The following is a 15924-nucleotide window of genomic DNA, read 5'->3' as shown; positions in this document are numbered from 1 at the left end:
ACTGGGTGCTGGCCATGCCTACCAACTCAAATAGAGGTTAGGTGACCCCCTTGTTCATCTCCTTGTCGACATACGGTTGAAACCAGAAGTTTACATACACTATATAAAAAGACACATATGCATGCTTTTCTCAATATCTGACATGAAATCAGAATAAACCTTTCCTGTTTTTAGTCAATTAGGATTACCATATTATTATTTGCCAAATGCCAGAATAATGAGAGAGAGAGAATGTTTCAAGGCATTTTTATTACTTTCTGCAAAGTCAAAAGTTTACATATATTTCATTAGTATTTGGTACCATTGCCCTTAAACTGTATGACGTTTTGGATATCCTTCCACAAGCTTCTCACAATAGTTGGTTGGAATTTGGGCCCATTCCTCCTGACAAAACTGGTGTAACTGAGCCATGTTTGTTGGTCGCCTTGCTCGCACCTGCCTTTTCAGCTTTGCCCATAAATTTTCAATAGAATTGAGATCAGGGCTTTGTGATGGCCACGCCAAAACATTGACTTTGTTATCCTTAAGCCACTTTGTAACCAGTTTAGCAGTATGCTCCTGGGTCGTTGTCCATTTGGAAGACCCATTTTCGCCCAAGCTTTAACTTCCTGGCTGAAATCTTGAGATGTTGCTCCAGTATTTCCACATAATATTCTTTCCTCATGATGCCATCTATTTTGTGAAGTGCACCAGTCCCTCCTGCAGCATAACAACCCCACAATATGATGCTGCCACCCCCGTGTTTCACAGTTGGGATGGTGTTCTTAGGCTTCCAAGCTTCTCCCTTTTTTCCTCCAAACGTAATGATGGTCATTATGGCCAAAAAGTTCAATTTTAGTTTCGTCAGACCACAGGACATGTCTCCAAAAATGTAGGTCTTTGTTCCTGTGTGCATTTGCAAACATTAATCTGTCTTTTTTATGTTTCTTTTGGAGTAATTGGCTTCTTACTGGCAGAGTGGCCTTTCAGCCCATGTTGATACAGTACTCGTTTCACTGTGGATATTGACACAATCTTACCAGCTTCCGCCATCATCTGCACAAGGTCTTTTGCTTTTCTTCTTGGATTGATATGCACGTCTCGGACCAAAGCAGGTTCATCTTTGGGACACAGAACCCGTCTCCTTCCTGAGCGGTATGATGGCTGGACATTCCCATCTTGTTTGTACTTGCGTATAATTGTTTGTACAGATGAACGAGGCGCCTTCAGGTATCCTGAAATTGCACCCAAAGTTGAGCCAGACTTGTGCAAGTCCACAATGCTCTTCATGATATCTTGGCTGATTTCTTTAGACTTTCTCATGATGCTACACAAAGAAGCGGTGTGTTTCAGGTGTGCATTTACATACATCCACGGGCTTGTCTCTAATTAACTCAGATGTTACCAACAAACTAACAGAAGCTTCCAAACACATGACATGATTATATGGGCAGTCCAGAATTGTTTAAAGGCATAGTAATCTTAGTGTATGGAAACTTTTGACATTGCAGAAAGTAATAAGAGTGCCTTAAAACATCCTCTCTCTCTCATTATTCTGGCATTTTGCAAATAATAATAATTATGGTAATCCTAATTGACCAAAAACAGGAAAGGTTTGTTCTGATTTCATGTCAGATATTTAGACAAGCATGCATATGTGTATTTTATATATAGTGTATGTAAACTTCTGGTTTCATCTGTAGCTGTCCATACAATTAATCTGGACATTAATAACTATTATTTCCAATTTCCAATGAAAGCCTGTATAATGGTGAAATTCATCAGAACTCTAATTGGATCATTTCAAAATGGGCTATGTATGGCCAACGTTACCATAGCTTCATCCTCCATGTGACCTATCTATACCATCCCTGACCGCTTTTTGTCCAGCCCCTGTAGTGTAAGAAAAATGAGTGATCAGACAATACTTTACTTATATACTCACAACCAGCTCAATGCTGCCATGGGTAGCCGTACAATCTTCTAAGACAACAGCTCCAAAGCCCAGGTTTTCAATAAGTTGTGCAATTTCCGTTGGTTCAATCTTATCTGCTATGTATTTGACCTCTGCTTTACCAGCCATAAGTGCGACAAGCACTGATATAATACCTGTAGAGGGACACCTAATGAATAAATGCTATCCCCCGACCAGTCACAAAATGATATAAAAAATGTAATTTCAATGACAAATAAAAGGCAAAGAACCTCTAGGATAATGGTCTCCACCATGCAATGCTGTAGCTGCGGCTCCCAGCATACACCAGTTGCCCAACTGCTGGAGAGCCACAGGTTGGAGACCACTGCTCTGGGACTTGGATCTGCAATACATCAATCCATGTTGCAAAAGAGCAACTCATTGGGGTACATTTATTATTTTAAAAGTTTTATAACATTCTCTTTAAAACAAAAGTCGCAAATTTTTACAAAAAAATGAATTTTATACAAAACTTGGCTCTTGCCAGAGCTTAGCAGAAGTGCAAAGCCACCTTGGCCTGACACATTTACAATACTTTATGTAGGAAAACTGCATATATCATATTGTAATCTAGGCCGGCTCGTAGCTGGAGCAGATTTCAGCTTGTGGCGCACAGACAGTACAAGATGCAACAAATGTGCACCTTTTAATAAATTTGCAGCCTCTGACTCTAGCGGACATTTTACCCATGAAATGCCAGCCTTTAGTAATTATCCATACTGTCCATGACGTCGCAGTTGTTCTAGATATGAACGCTGAATTGATGGAACCACAGATTTTTTTAAATAAAGTTGTAGATCTCATTAAGAGATGTGTTGAAGAGATTTGTCACTTCTCCCGATGTGAATGGTTTTAGTAAATACTTGTATTTCCCATCAAATAACAATTCTGGAGGAATATTTTTCTTACAATTCTGCATTGTGCTGTTCCTCTTAGAAATGTAGGAATAAATTGGCAACTGGGTGTTACCAGTTTGGGGTGTGTCCCTGTACACCTTGACAGTGTCCAATCAGTACTGACTGTGACAGCCTGAGAAGGAACACACCCCTTTCACAAGAAGAATGGTAACACCCAGTTCTCAATTTATTGATAAATTTCTAGGAGGAATAACAGAGAAATTGTACAACACTGATTTCGAAGAAATGGTTCACCAGAATTATTATTTTATAGAGAATAAAATTTCCAAAAACCAGACATGAGAGATAGCAGATGCTCTTTAAGATACATACATTGATAAGGTCATGCTTGCTTCAATACATACACGATGGGCAAAATAATTTGAACCAGATAGTAATGTGGATAGTATATGAACAGTGTTGTCCTTTGAGTCTGCTATCCAGCCAGCCACAAGAAGCAATGTATCAAGTAGTTTTTGGAGAGCCAACAGGGGCGTTGCCATTACACCTGGAGGCTCTGCTCTCTCTGCAACTGCCATGTCCTCTACACTTTGATTGACAGGGCCAGGCATGATCACGTTTACACTGCCTGGCCCTGTCAATTGCAGAAGGCGCAGCAGTTGCAGAGAGAACAGAGCCTCTAGGAGTAACGGCAACGCCCCCGTTGCTCCTAGAGGCTCATTTGCATATATTAAAATTTCATTTTTATCAGCAATGTTGGCTCATATTAACATGGTATCAACACAGATGTCTTCAGCTGCCAAGCACACATGTAACAGGTCAACAAGTGTCATAGGTACAAAACTGCTGACAGATGCCCTTTAATTCATGGATGAAACTCAATTTGAGCTTGATTTCGGCACACTTTACCCTGTAGTACAACATCCATGATTCACAATTTAAACAGTAGATTAATAGTACTATTACTAGGGACTTTAGGATATGGCCATTTGGAAGAACTGCGCTTTACATATAAAGGGTGATATGTTGGATGTGTACATGGCTTTTTCAGCCTATAATTTATTTTGGTTATTGTGTGACTGTAAAATATAAAACTAATGAGGAAACGGCGGAGGCCATGATGAGCAAGCTAAAATAATAAATTCCAACACAAAATAGATACCGTCTTTCTTCTTCAAGTTCCTCTCAATGTTGGAGACACATGAGGCACATGTCATCCCAGTGACTTGTAAGATGCATTTCTGGGGTGTAGTATTTTTCATCATAGGGATGTCTGGGTAAGGCTTCTTAGGGAGAACATCTACAATGTAATCTTGATTGAGATTTTGATTCTTGGTTGTCTCTGGTAGCTTCTGCCTAACATCAGGTGATGTAGAACTTAAATGATTGCTACTGACGGTCCGCGGGGAATCTACAAGTACATACATTTATCATTTATATTTGTCACATCCATTCATTACAAAACCATAAATAGGTCTAAAATATTTTAACACTATTCGCACAACCACAGTATAATGGGGTTCATGAATATTCCTGTTTTTATGGTGCCCACATTTTTGGAAGAAGAATAAGATGGTAATCGTGAATGAACATTAGCCACACTCTTTCAACTTGAATAATGCCTATTTGACATATTCAACATCCAAGGGCTGAATGTTATAAGGAATGTTATAAGCAAAACAAGACATCTAGAGAAGTTTGAGGTATTTAGAAGAGAAAGTAGAAATAGGGAGGAAAATAAAAATAATGAGAGCCGGCTAGTCAAGGTCCTGTCTTTATGGTCCTGCTCAGACAAACCAGGACCCTGTAAAAGTACAGTAATAATTGTGATAGTATTGTTTTGTCTTCAGTGGGAAAGACATTTCTTGGCTCTTTTAGTACTCCCCCAGACCAATTGCTGGCTCTTTCTATGGCTTCATTCCATTCTTAAAATCATTCTGAATCGAAGTAATTTATAATAAGTACAATATGCAAAGTTTAAAGGGGTTTCCCATGGAGACAAATTATAGCTTATAGCTAGGACCCACTGAATGTTAAAATAGAGTTGTTATGGCAGTGGGTGAGGAACCGCTAGGTTAACCAACAGATTTTACTTAGAGCTAATCCTAAAGTCCTCATCCTGGCAGTCCCCTAGTATTCACCCTTTATCCCCTATACAGGGAATTTGCTGCAGGGGTGCCACCAGACCACTTCCTCCTGGAGTAGTCTATGTGTGGTTAACAGCTAACCCACAGATGCATGGCACCGAGGTGTCATTCTGAATCATGCTCAGGGCTGGCAGAGTACATGCAATACGAGAATGAATCTGAGGTCAGGGCGGGCAGCATATAGGGTCAGAATATGGTAAACAGGCAGAGGTCAGTACATGGGCAGACAACAGAAAATAACACCTAGGCAGGAAATTTACCAAGCTAAGGAACCTTATTTCTTAGGCACCTTCCGACAAGTGAAAGTGTCTTAAGTATCCTAGGATTGCCAGTCATTGGCGAAGATTGGTAATGGTTAAGGTGTGCGTGCTGGCCCTTTCAGAGCTGGAGGGAGAGACCAAGCGTGACCGACGGGCACAGGAGGAGAGGCCAACCAGCAAGCAGGCCGCAGCCTGCAGGGAGGGACAGAGCAGACTCTGTGTCTGGGCTCACCTAGAAGAGGACAGTGGGAAGCGGGTCTGGACCACCAGGCAGGGTGAGCGGTGACCTCAATGTACATACAATTATCTATAATTTTAGGCGTCACGGTACCAGAGCATTAGTAACAAAAGAATATTTTCAGAATATAAGACTGAGAAGATGCCTTATAAACTGAAGACAGGGGGGGTCTGGTGGAGCCATGGTCCAATGTTTATTATAATCTAAAGAATATAGTATATCCCCATTCCGATGAAGCTGCTAGAAAAGCCAGTCAATTAGAAATAATTAAAAATACAATTATAGTTCACTAATGTGGCGCTAAAATAAGTAATAAAAAGTACATACCAGAAATCATAGTAGCGTCAAATCCCATGTCTGCTATAGCCGCTCGTATTTCCTCAGAGTTTGTTTCTGTCTGAATATAGAGAACTGTTCCCATCCCTTCAGGTAATGACACTGATATGGATTGTACTCCCTTTCTTTGAGAGATCGTGTTTTCAATCGTTGACACGCATGACCCACAAGTCATTCCTCCAATACTGATGAGAGCTGTCTTTGTGGTGGTCCTTTGGCTTTGTTTAGTGGATGAATGAAGGGTTGTTTTTAATCTTGATGCAGGACTTTGTTCATCATCTGCTGGGAGGGTAACCTTAAAATGTCCTGGTGGAAGTGCTTCAATGGCTTCTTTTAATGTCAATAGGCTAGTAATGCCCCCAATAAAAGATATCACAGCATTTTTGTTTTCAAGAGAGACTTTAATATCCTGAACACCAGGGAGTTCAGAAATGGAGCCCTCTATGTTGTGCACACATGATTTACAATGCATTCCTTCTATATGAATAGTTCTTGTCTTTGTGTTTTCTGTACTTCCACCAGTATTCGTAAGCTTGAGGTCTCTAGAGATACTTTTTAAACGTTCTATGTTAATTGTTCCGAGCTTCGATGGATCTGGTTTGCTTTTGACCGAAGCCACAAACCCCATACCATCTATCTGTTTTTGTAGATCTTCTGGCTGGATATACTGTGGACAGTAAACAATCATTGCTTCCTGGTTTGTGAGAGAAACCTTTATTTTTTCAACTCCTTGAATTTTTCCAATTTTTCCCTCAATTGTGTTGACGCATGACTGAAACGTCATACCCTCGATCTTGATTTTTACCACATCCTCTTTATAATGAATGTCTTTTAGAGATGTTGAAAGTTCGTTGCATTCTTGTAAGTGGGCAACAAAGCCCATATCTTCAATTTCCTCACAAATCTTCTGAGGGGTTATTTCAGAAGGTATGTAACATACTGTAGCATTGCCTTGATCAAGGTAAACCTTTATTCTGACTACACCTGGTATCTTTGAGATCCTTCCGTCAATGGATTGGACACAAGACTGGCAGGTCATACCTATAATTCCCACCACAACAGAACTAACATCAGGGTTTGAGTAGGTGAGGTCCTTTAGGCTACCTTCATAGCCTCTGTTGTCAAAAGCAAATCTTGACTTTCTTGGTGGTGGTGTATGGCTTGTCCTAGGAATGCCATAGCTTTGAGAAGCCTAGAAAGACATTGCAATAGATATTATTATCATCGTATAACCATACCAATGGCTTTGACAAAAGAAAGTGACAAGTCTTTGAGCACAAAAATCAACTAGTACATTAACAGAGAAGATGTAGATGCTCTACAGCTATTTGAGTTATCCTGATAATTTACCACTCAACCACCATGATGAAGTAATGGAACAAGCAATTACTTATAAAATTAGGATCTTCCTTAAAGCATAAATCTACATACATAGTTGACAAACTTTGCAAATACATGTTTGCTGATCCTGATTTAGATAATCAATACTTAAATCTAGGAGAAACAATTTAATTATATCCTGGATGAAGTGAGTGTGTTTGTCCTTAGACAAGGAGGCAGTTCTTAGTTTGGTGACTATAGAAACATGGCTAACCAGTGTGTGTTGAGTAGAGGGGAAGTTGTTAATGTTGACTGTAGGACGAGGACAAGTAAAGAGTTGTATATGGTACTCATAAATCTTAGATGAAAGGAAAACATTTGTTCACAGAGGTTTAGTGATTTATCTACAGTTCCACTATAGCTCAAGAACAGTGCCTTCATCTGAATCAAATCTCCCACACTGGGAGGACGTGTTGGGGAAAACTTTATCTAATTAGTGTTCCATTTGTATAACTTTTTGGCGCAATCTGATTAGGTGATTTAAATAGGTTATCCGATTTCAGAAACAACCCCCCCCCCCCATGTGCCGGGCCCCTTACGGGTAATATACTTACCCCGCTCCCCGCTGCGCTCCTGGTCCCCACACCGCCACTGCTGCTTCTCCCTGCACACCAATGAAAACATTGCGGGTGATGCTAGGGAGGGTCGTCCCCGTCCGCCATTGCCTGCTCCCCTCCGACACCGGATGTTTTCATTGGTGTGCAGGGAGAAGCAGCAGCGGCGGTGCGGGGACCAGGAGCGCCGCCAGGAGCAGGGTAAGTATATTACCTGTGAGGGGCCTGGCACATAGGGGGGGAGGGGATGTTTCTGAAATCGGATAACCCCTTTAATACACCTAGATAATTTGGAAGCTGCAATGAAAAATGGTTCCCCTAGGTCATGTTCCCAGTGTGTTTTTATGTAAAGAAAAGGATCAACAGAAGAATCATGCAATAAGTTACTGTATTTTTTGCTTTATAAGACGCACCTGATAAGACACACCTAGATTTTTGAGGAGAAAAATAAATATTTTAAACAAAAAAGGTGTGCTTTTGGTGGGTTTTAAACTAATGGTGGTCTGTGGATGACACTGTTATGGGGGATGTGTGGATGACACTGTTATGGGGTATCTGTGGATGACACTGTTATGGGGGGGTCTGTAGATTATACACAGTTATGGGGAGATCTGTGAGAACACTGCTATGGGGGATGTGTGGATGACACTGTTATGGGGGATGTGTGGATGATACACTGCTATGGGGGGGATGTGTGGATGACACACATATAGCATCTTATGTAATGGGGGTCACTATTCATACAGGGACAATATACTGTGACACATATGACACTATGACCAGCATAAGATGATCTTATGCTGGTCACAGTATCATATGTGTCACAGTATATTGTCCCTGTGTGAATAGTGACCCCCATTACACAACCAAGCCCACTCACAGCAGTCTTTATATGTAAAATCTTTTTATGTAATGCTCCAGCAATGGCTCTGCTTTCTTCTGTAATAGTACTCACTATCAAAGCAGAGGTCCGGCTGGTGCATGACGTCACTCAGTCAGTCACGCTCCTGCCAGCTGCGTGAATGAGTGAGTGATGTTACGCTGCCTGCCTGCCGCTTGGATAGTGAGTACTACTACAGAGGATTGCGCTAGTTTAAAGCAGAGCCACTGCTTGAAAATTACATGAATGGACTTTACATATGAAAACTGCTGTGAGCGGGGCACGGTGTAATGGAGTACAGTGACTGCACCAGGCCCCCCCATGAGTGAAACAGCAGTTGCCGGCCTCCTGCCCCTCCTTCCTCCCCGCTGATACATCGCAGGCTGCGCTGTGCAGCATAGCGGACGGTGATGTATCAGTGTCAGACATTTAAAAAGCGCACCATTCGCTTTATAAGACGCACTGCCATTTATTAAAGTGCGGCAAATAAAACGAAAAATACGGGTATATAGCATAATGAGATACCTTTAGCGTAAATAAAGTTGGCATTCATTTTTCCAAAGGAGTTGAATTATGGTCAAGTATGTTAGAGAGAAATATCAAATCTATTGCGTGCATTACATAAATCAGTTTGTATAGTGCCATCAGGGCTGGTGCTATAATAAGGCAGCGGCTGCCTTAGGGCGCAGAGATGGGGGGGCAGAAAAATTAAACTATTTTTTTATTTTAAATACCCTGCATTTTTCACCCCTGGGCCTTATGGGGCGAATACTAATGAAGCGCCGGAGGACCGGGAAGCAGTGAAGGATCTGTACTCACCGCTTCCTGGTCCTCCGCTTGGTTGTCTACTGTAAAGGGCTGCGCACCATGTGACCTCACTGTGCGCAGCCTTCACAGCTGACAGCCAAGAACCAGGAAGAAGAGAGAGAGCGCTGGTGGTGAGGAGCAGCGGTGTCCAGGAGCAGGAGAGGTAAGTTATTTTTTTTTTCATTTTATATGCGCTGATGGCTGACATGGGGGGCTTATGGCTGACATAAGGGGCTGGTCTGAGGCACTGGGGGTCTGATCTGAGGTCTGATTAACACTGGGGGTCTGATTGCTAGTCTAACCTGAGGTGCAATGTAAAATATTTTTTTCGCATTATCCTTAGTGTCACGACCATGGTCATGGTCGTGACTTCTGTATCCGCACATGCTGTTGCCTGCGGTCTGGTTTGGTTGTTCAACCACAGGTGAGGGCCGCTAGTATGTTGCCTCACTTGTGGTTGCCGCGGGCAACATGTAGTTATTTCGCAGTTTAGCAGCCTGAGCTAGTGCTAGGCAGCTTGCTGCAATGTGCATGCGGTTGCACCTGGCAACCTATCTTTGTTAGGTGTGTCTTTTGTATGTCTGGTGTGCACAGGGTTTTAGTTATGTGTGTACTTTCTCCTTTAAGTGGCTGTCTTTCCTTCCCTGGTGTGAGAAGGGTTAATTCCCTTCTGTGTGTGTGAACACTGGGTGTGTCTGTGTGGGTGTGGCTACTTGGGCCTATATAGCCTCTGCTGAGAGCAGTAGTCAGAGGGGTGGTTAAAAAAAATCGCATCTACAGCCTGCCAGCGAACGATCGCCGCTGGCAGGCTGTAGATCCACTCGTTTACCTTCCGATCCTGTGAACGCGCGCGCCTGTGTGCGCGCGTTCACAGGAAGTCTTGCGAGATGATGCATAGATGCGTCACTCTGCCTGAGACAGCCGCCTCTGGACCGCGATCCTGCGTTAGGCGGTCCGGAGGCGGTTAATGCAGCTATGGATCTGGGTTCCTTTGTATGTGTGTTGGCTGTGTCCATTTAAGTATGGTGTGGACATCCGCGTGTCAGCACAGGGATCCAGTCAGCAAGGCTGTGGCAGGTAGGTGGAACTAGTGTAATTCACCTGCCATATCCATAGGTCTGTTTTTGTACCCCTTTTCCTTGCAGCTTGGCCAGTGAGACTCCTGTTCCTCCGTGCCTAGAAGGAACAGGTCGTCTTACCCTGCTCCTAGTTCAGGGCCACCCTGAGGGCTAGCAGGGACTATTAGGTTCCGATGTATGAGCCCTCCCACCATCAGGGTTGGCTCTTATGGTTAGGAGTCAGGGTCAGGTTAGGGACGCGATAGGAGGTGGCCTGCTCCCTAATTCTGTCGTCCTGGCCGAGCAGCCAATAACATCTTCTGGCATCGCACGGCTGAGGGTTTTCCCCATCCTCAGCCGTGACAGTATGACCACAATGGCTCCTCACCTGGTACCACCTTCGGAAGAGGGTGCAGCATGCATCGCCATACGTTTGTGGGGTGCATGCGCGTTCTCCGGAGGGAGAGCGTTTTGGGGGTTTCGACGCTGGCCGCGCGGTGAGTGGCTTTTCCCCGCCATTACTTCCCCGTTGCCTGTTTTGGTGTCCCCTTACCTTTTTATTCGTTCACCGTGGTTTGTTTGGTATGCGGTTGCACACCTTCGAAAGAGGGTGCAGCATGCATCGCCATCTTCTTTTGCGGTGCATGCGCGTTCTCCGGAGGGAGAGCGTTTTGGGGATCACCGTTTACGGCGCGGTTGGTGGCTTATTCCCCGCCACCTTACCTTCCGTGTCTGTGTTGGTGATCCCTCGTCCCTCTCCATGTTCCTATCTCTGGTCGTCTGCTGGCAGCATTCCGTTAGTGTTCCGGCTGCGTGCTGGTTAGGAGTGTCTGCTGGCAGCGACTGGAGTGGGGACGTGAGTGGAGAGTGGACGCAGCGTCAGTGCGGTCTCCCCGGGCTGTTTCTTTGCTGGTCTCCGGTTCCTGTGTGTTGCTCCGGAGCCTGGCAGTCGGCTCCTGGTTACCTGTGTGTTGCTCCAGGGGCCGGCAGCAGTCCTGGGGAGACGCGACATGTTATGACGCTGATTCCCCTTCTCCTATCCTCTTGATGGATCTCCCACTAGTTTTCCCCCTTTTTTTTTTTTTGGTGGGGGGGCTTTGAGGGGTGGGAGCATCACGACCATGGTCGTGACTCCTGTATCCGCATGCTGTTGCCTGCGGTCTGGTTTGGTTGCTCAACCACAGGTGAGGGCCGCTAGTATGTCGCCTCACTTGTGGTTGCCGCTGGCAACATGTAGTTATTTCGCAGTTTAGCAGCCTGAGCTGGTGCTAGGCAGCTTGCTGCAATGTGCATGCGGTTGCACCTGGCAACCTATCTTTGTTAGGTGTGTCTTTTGTATGTCTGGTGTGCACAGGGTTTTAGTTATGTGTGCACTTTCTCCTTTAAGTGGCTGTCTTTCCTTCCCTGGTGTGAGAAGGGTTAATTCCCTTCTGTGTGTGTGAACACTGGGTGTGTCTGTGTGGGTGTGGCTACTTGGGCCTATATAGCCTCTGCTGAGAGCAGTAGTCAGAGGGGTACTTCAGCCATTGTCTGCTGGAGTCGTCCTCATACTTTATACAATCTGCCAGTGAGGGCCACCCTTGTGGTCATAGATGTTTATATGTTCAGTTGATGTATTCCTTTTGTTATTTAATGCAGCTATGGATCTGGGTTTCTGTGTGTGTATGTGTGTTGGCTGTGTCTATTTAAGTATGGTGTGGACATCAGCGTGTCAGCACAGGGATCCAGTCAGCAAGGCTGTGGCAGGTAGGTGGAACTAGTGCAGTTCACCTGCCATATCCATAGGTCTGTTTTTGTACCCCTTTTCCTTGCAGCTTGGCCAGTGAGACTCCTGTTCCTCCGTGTCCAGAAGGAACAGTTCTTCTTACCCTGCTCCTAGTTCAGGGCCACCCTGAGGGCTAGCAGGGACTATTAGGTTACGGTGTATGAGCCCTCCCACCATCAGGGTTGGCTCATATGGTTAGGAGTCAGGGTCAGGTTAGGGACGCGATAGGAGGTGGCCTGCTCCCTAATTCTGTCGTCCTGGCCGAGCAGCCAATAACATGTTCTAGCATCGCACGGCTGAGGGTTTTCCCCATCCTCAGCCGTGACACTTAGTTATCCTTAGTTAGTTCGAATTTTGGTGCCCCCCCTCGCAGATCACCTGGCCCTGGTCCCGCCTGCAGCAGCTGGCTTCTCCTCTGTGTCATCCTGGTATCTTCTCTCTGCTTCAGACAATCGCTGGTTTGATGCACCGGCCCATAAGACTTATGGGCCGGTGCATCAAACCAGCGATTGTCTAAAGCAGAGAGAAGATACCAGGATGACACAGAGGAGAAGCCAGCTGCTGCAGGTGGGACCAGGGCCAGGTGATCTGTGAGGGGGGGCACCAAAATGTAGCTTTGTTTGTGTTGGCAAAAATCCTTGCACCGGCCCTGAGTGCCATACTGAGAATTTTTAGGTTATGTTCACATTTATGTTGAGGCTTCTGGTCTTGGCTCTTTGCAGGTATGAACTGGGCCTTATCAATGTGTCTGTAAACAAGCTATCGACTGTTTCCAGTAGCAACCAGCAGAGTTCTGACTACAGCTGCAGATGTTACTATGAAAATTATTCCAATTTTTTTTTTCATTATGTAAAAATGTTACTTTAAATCAAGGTTCACTATTAAAACACTTTTTTGTTTAAAATTTCCCTGTCTCCCAATACCTGGTTGTGTCTGTCGTGTTCCTGTCCCTGTTTAGGAGTGCCTTCCCTTGTACTAAGTACTAAGTAGATGTGTGACTACAGGAGAGGAAGAAGTGACCACAAAGAAATGACGTACCTCTATACTTTAACGCAGTATGTGACAAAAGGCAGTTGCCTACAGCCTCCAAAATGGCTGCCTATGGTAGCCATCAATAGGAGAAACAAATTAACATAACTAGAACATACATTAGCACATTACCAGTATTTCATTTTATTTTCCTTTCTTTTGTGGAAATTTGTATCTAATAATAACTGTATGAAGCAAAAGTCATTGTATGCCCTAATACACTGGTTGGGACAGTCTTGGGGGGTAAAAGTTTAGTACTGACAAGGTATTGATGGAGTAACAGGATATCGGGATAGCCATAGTAACACCCAGCTAGAGTATTTACATGTGTCAGGTCAATGTCTGAGAAAATATGTATGATGAGTATGAAATTACACTAATCTCCATTTGGTATTTCATGTATTGCTTCAGTGGAATAAGTATATAATAGCCAAGGATTGAAATTCAGATGGTATTTACACATACACAGAACCCAGGTGCCAGCCCTGCCGCCCAAGCAAATCATTTACCCACAGCTTTGCATTTGTTCTATTGTGTATACAGCATGCTATTTATTTAGTAACCTGCATGGATTTATCATTTCAAGCAGAATTAACTAAATTGACTTTTATGGAGGATATCTTATTAAGACAACCCTTGCTCATATGCCCTTTAGGGTATAAGGACACCATTTAGGGGAGTCCTATGGTCAGGACCCCTTTCTATTACTCTCTATTAGCCACTAGCAAAGTCTGTCTCTGTCTTTGGCAGACTCAGATTTTACATGGTACCCATTTATTGAAATCCAACTAGGTATGCAAATTCACTCCCTTTCCAGAAAAGAAAGCTGTGCCTCTGGAGCCACCAGTTGGAAGTTTTTCTTCTATAAATCAAAGTCTGACCTTTAAAATAGGCCTTGAGACATAATTTACGATTATAGCCAAGCCAGTATATCATCTGCGGGGAGATTGCCCCTTACCAGGGTAGACAGAACTGGCTTAGGCTACTTTCACACTGGTGTTTTGGCTTTCCGTTTCTGAGATCCGTCATGGGCTCTCACAAGCGGTCCGAAACGGATCAGTTTTGCCCTAATGCATTCTGAATGTAAAAGGATCCGCTCAGAATGCATCAGTTTGCCTCCAATCAGCCTCCATTCCTCTCCGGAGGTGAACACCAAAACGCTGCTTGCAGAGAACTGCCAGAGATTTTGGTTTTCTTGTGGCTACCCTTCATCTACCAAGAAATCACTCACAATGCCACATCTGGCCTGTGTATCACCAAACCAAGTCTACATTAACAGTTTTGGAGCAAAATTTGACACATTTTTGTACCAACTAATAATTTATTGGGGTTATGCCATGACTGATGTAGAAAATTAGGATCCGACATCATATACTATGTGACAATCTCTTTCTAACAAAGCTAGAACCAGCCCTGTACCTCACCTACATCCAGAGATCTCCTCATTCATCTCCCAAGTTGCTCTGCTAGAGTTATTTCAGGCTGGCAGCTCAGGGAGAACGTCCTTTTTCAGGAGGTGTGACCTTCTCTTCCTGTAACTGCCACAGTTTCTAACAGTAGAACAGTAGTTGAAGGATGGAACTGAGCATGTCCGTCCACCTACACTAGGTGGACAGAGAAATAAGAAAAACAACAAACAGGTGGGGCTATACAGATACATTTTATTGGATACCTTAGTGACTTATTTTTTCCTTACATGCAATTACAAAAGTATTCAGATCCAGATGTTGGCTTGAAAAATGTAGAATGTGTTTTGTGGAACAACCTCTTTAATGCAAATATAGGCAACATACACCGTCCCCAAGTGCATAATGTTATTAGTAGAAACAATCCATTTCCAAGTGGAGGACCTTCCATTCCCGGACACTGCCCTGCAGAATACAAGCGCTGTTTGTAGCAGCCTGTATGTGGTCAATAGACTGCGGACTGGATGTTGTAAGTCCTGTAATTAATTCTTACTAAGGAACTGCGGTTAATGCAGGTGTGTACTAATCATAAGGTAGAACGTCACCTTAATAAGAAGATGGGGAAAACAAGGATACTTCTTAGATTTCGGAAGTGATTAAAGATGTGTTAATTGGCTCCTCGGAGAATGTATTGACAGTGGAGAATTGAAATTCCCAATGAAATAATTACAATAGCTGACGTCAAACCGGGATCTATCCATCTACTGTCGGGTATAAAGTACAGCAATGATTTCACCTTCCTCTGGGATGGCACTCACATAAGATCAAGACTGGCTGTGATAAGTAATCACACAATGGTGCACTCTGTCTTTTGGAAACATGCTTGAAAGTGGGCTAGGGGTGCTTTTAATACATTACATTCAATAGTTCTAATTTGTGCAGCTTCATTAGCACTATCTTTATCCCTAGCCATTGTTTATATACCTACTGTTATATATTATATATGTTATATTTTATATATAATTAAGGGGGTTGCTCATTCATATATTATTCATGGCCTAGTGGATGGTGCTTGTAACTGCAGCACTGCTCCCATTCACATCAATGGGGGCAGTGCTGCAGCAGCCAAATCTGTCCACTACGCAATGAGTGAAGCTGTGTAGTTTTAGCGCTGGAGCTAACATGAAATAGTTGATCTGCGAGTGTAATAAATGTCAGACCCCCGCCGATCAGATATTGATGGGATAAGCTGA

General features: G+C 43.7%; 1 protein-coding gene across 1 annotated transcript in view; it reads right to left on the bottom strand.

The window, feature by feature from the left end:
- Positions 1–15924, bottom strand: part of ATP7B (ATPase copper transporting beta) — an 86324-nt gene that overhangs the window by 41216 nt on the left and 29184 nt on the right. Inside the window, 3 exon segments of the mRNA XM_044286530.1 lie at positions 1925–2088; positions 3974–4222; positions 5784–6984. Coding sequence (XP_044142465.1) covers positions 1925–2088; positions 3974–4222; positions 5784–6984 — 1614 coding nt within the window.

The sequence above is a fragment of the Bufo gargarizans genome, chromosome 3, assembly GCF_014858855.1.
Source record: "Bufo gargarizans isolate SCDJY-AF-19 chromosome 3, ASM1485885v1, whole genome shotgun sequence".
In the NCBI taxonomy this organism is placed as follows: Eukaryota; Metazoa; Chordata; class Amphibia; order Anura; family Bufonidae; genus Bufo; species Bufo gargarizans.
Note: the sequence above shows the minus strand (reverse complement) of the source record. Positions and strands in the feature narration are given on the sequence as shown.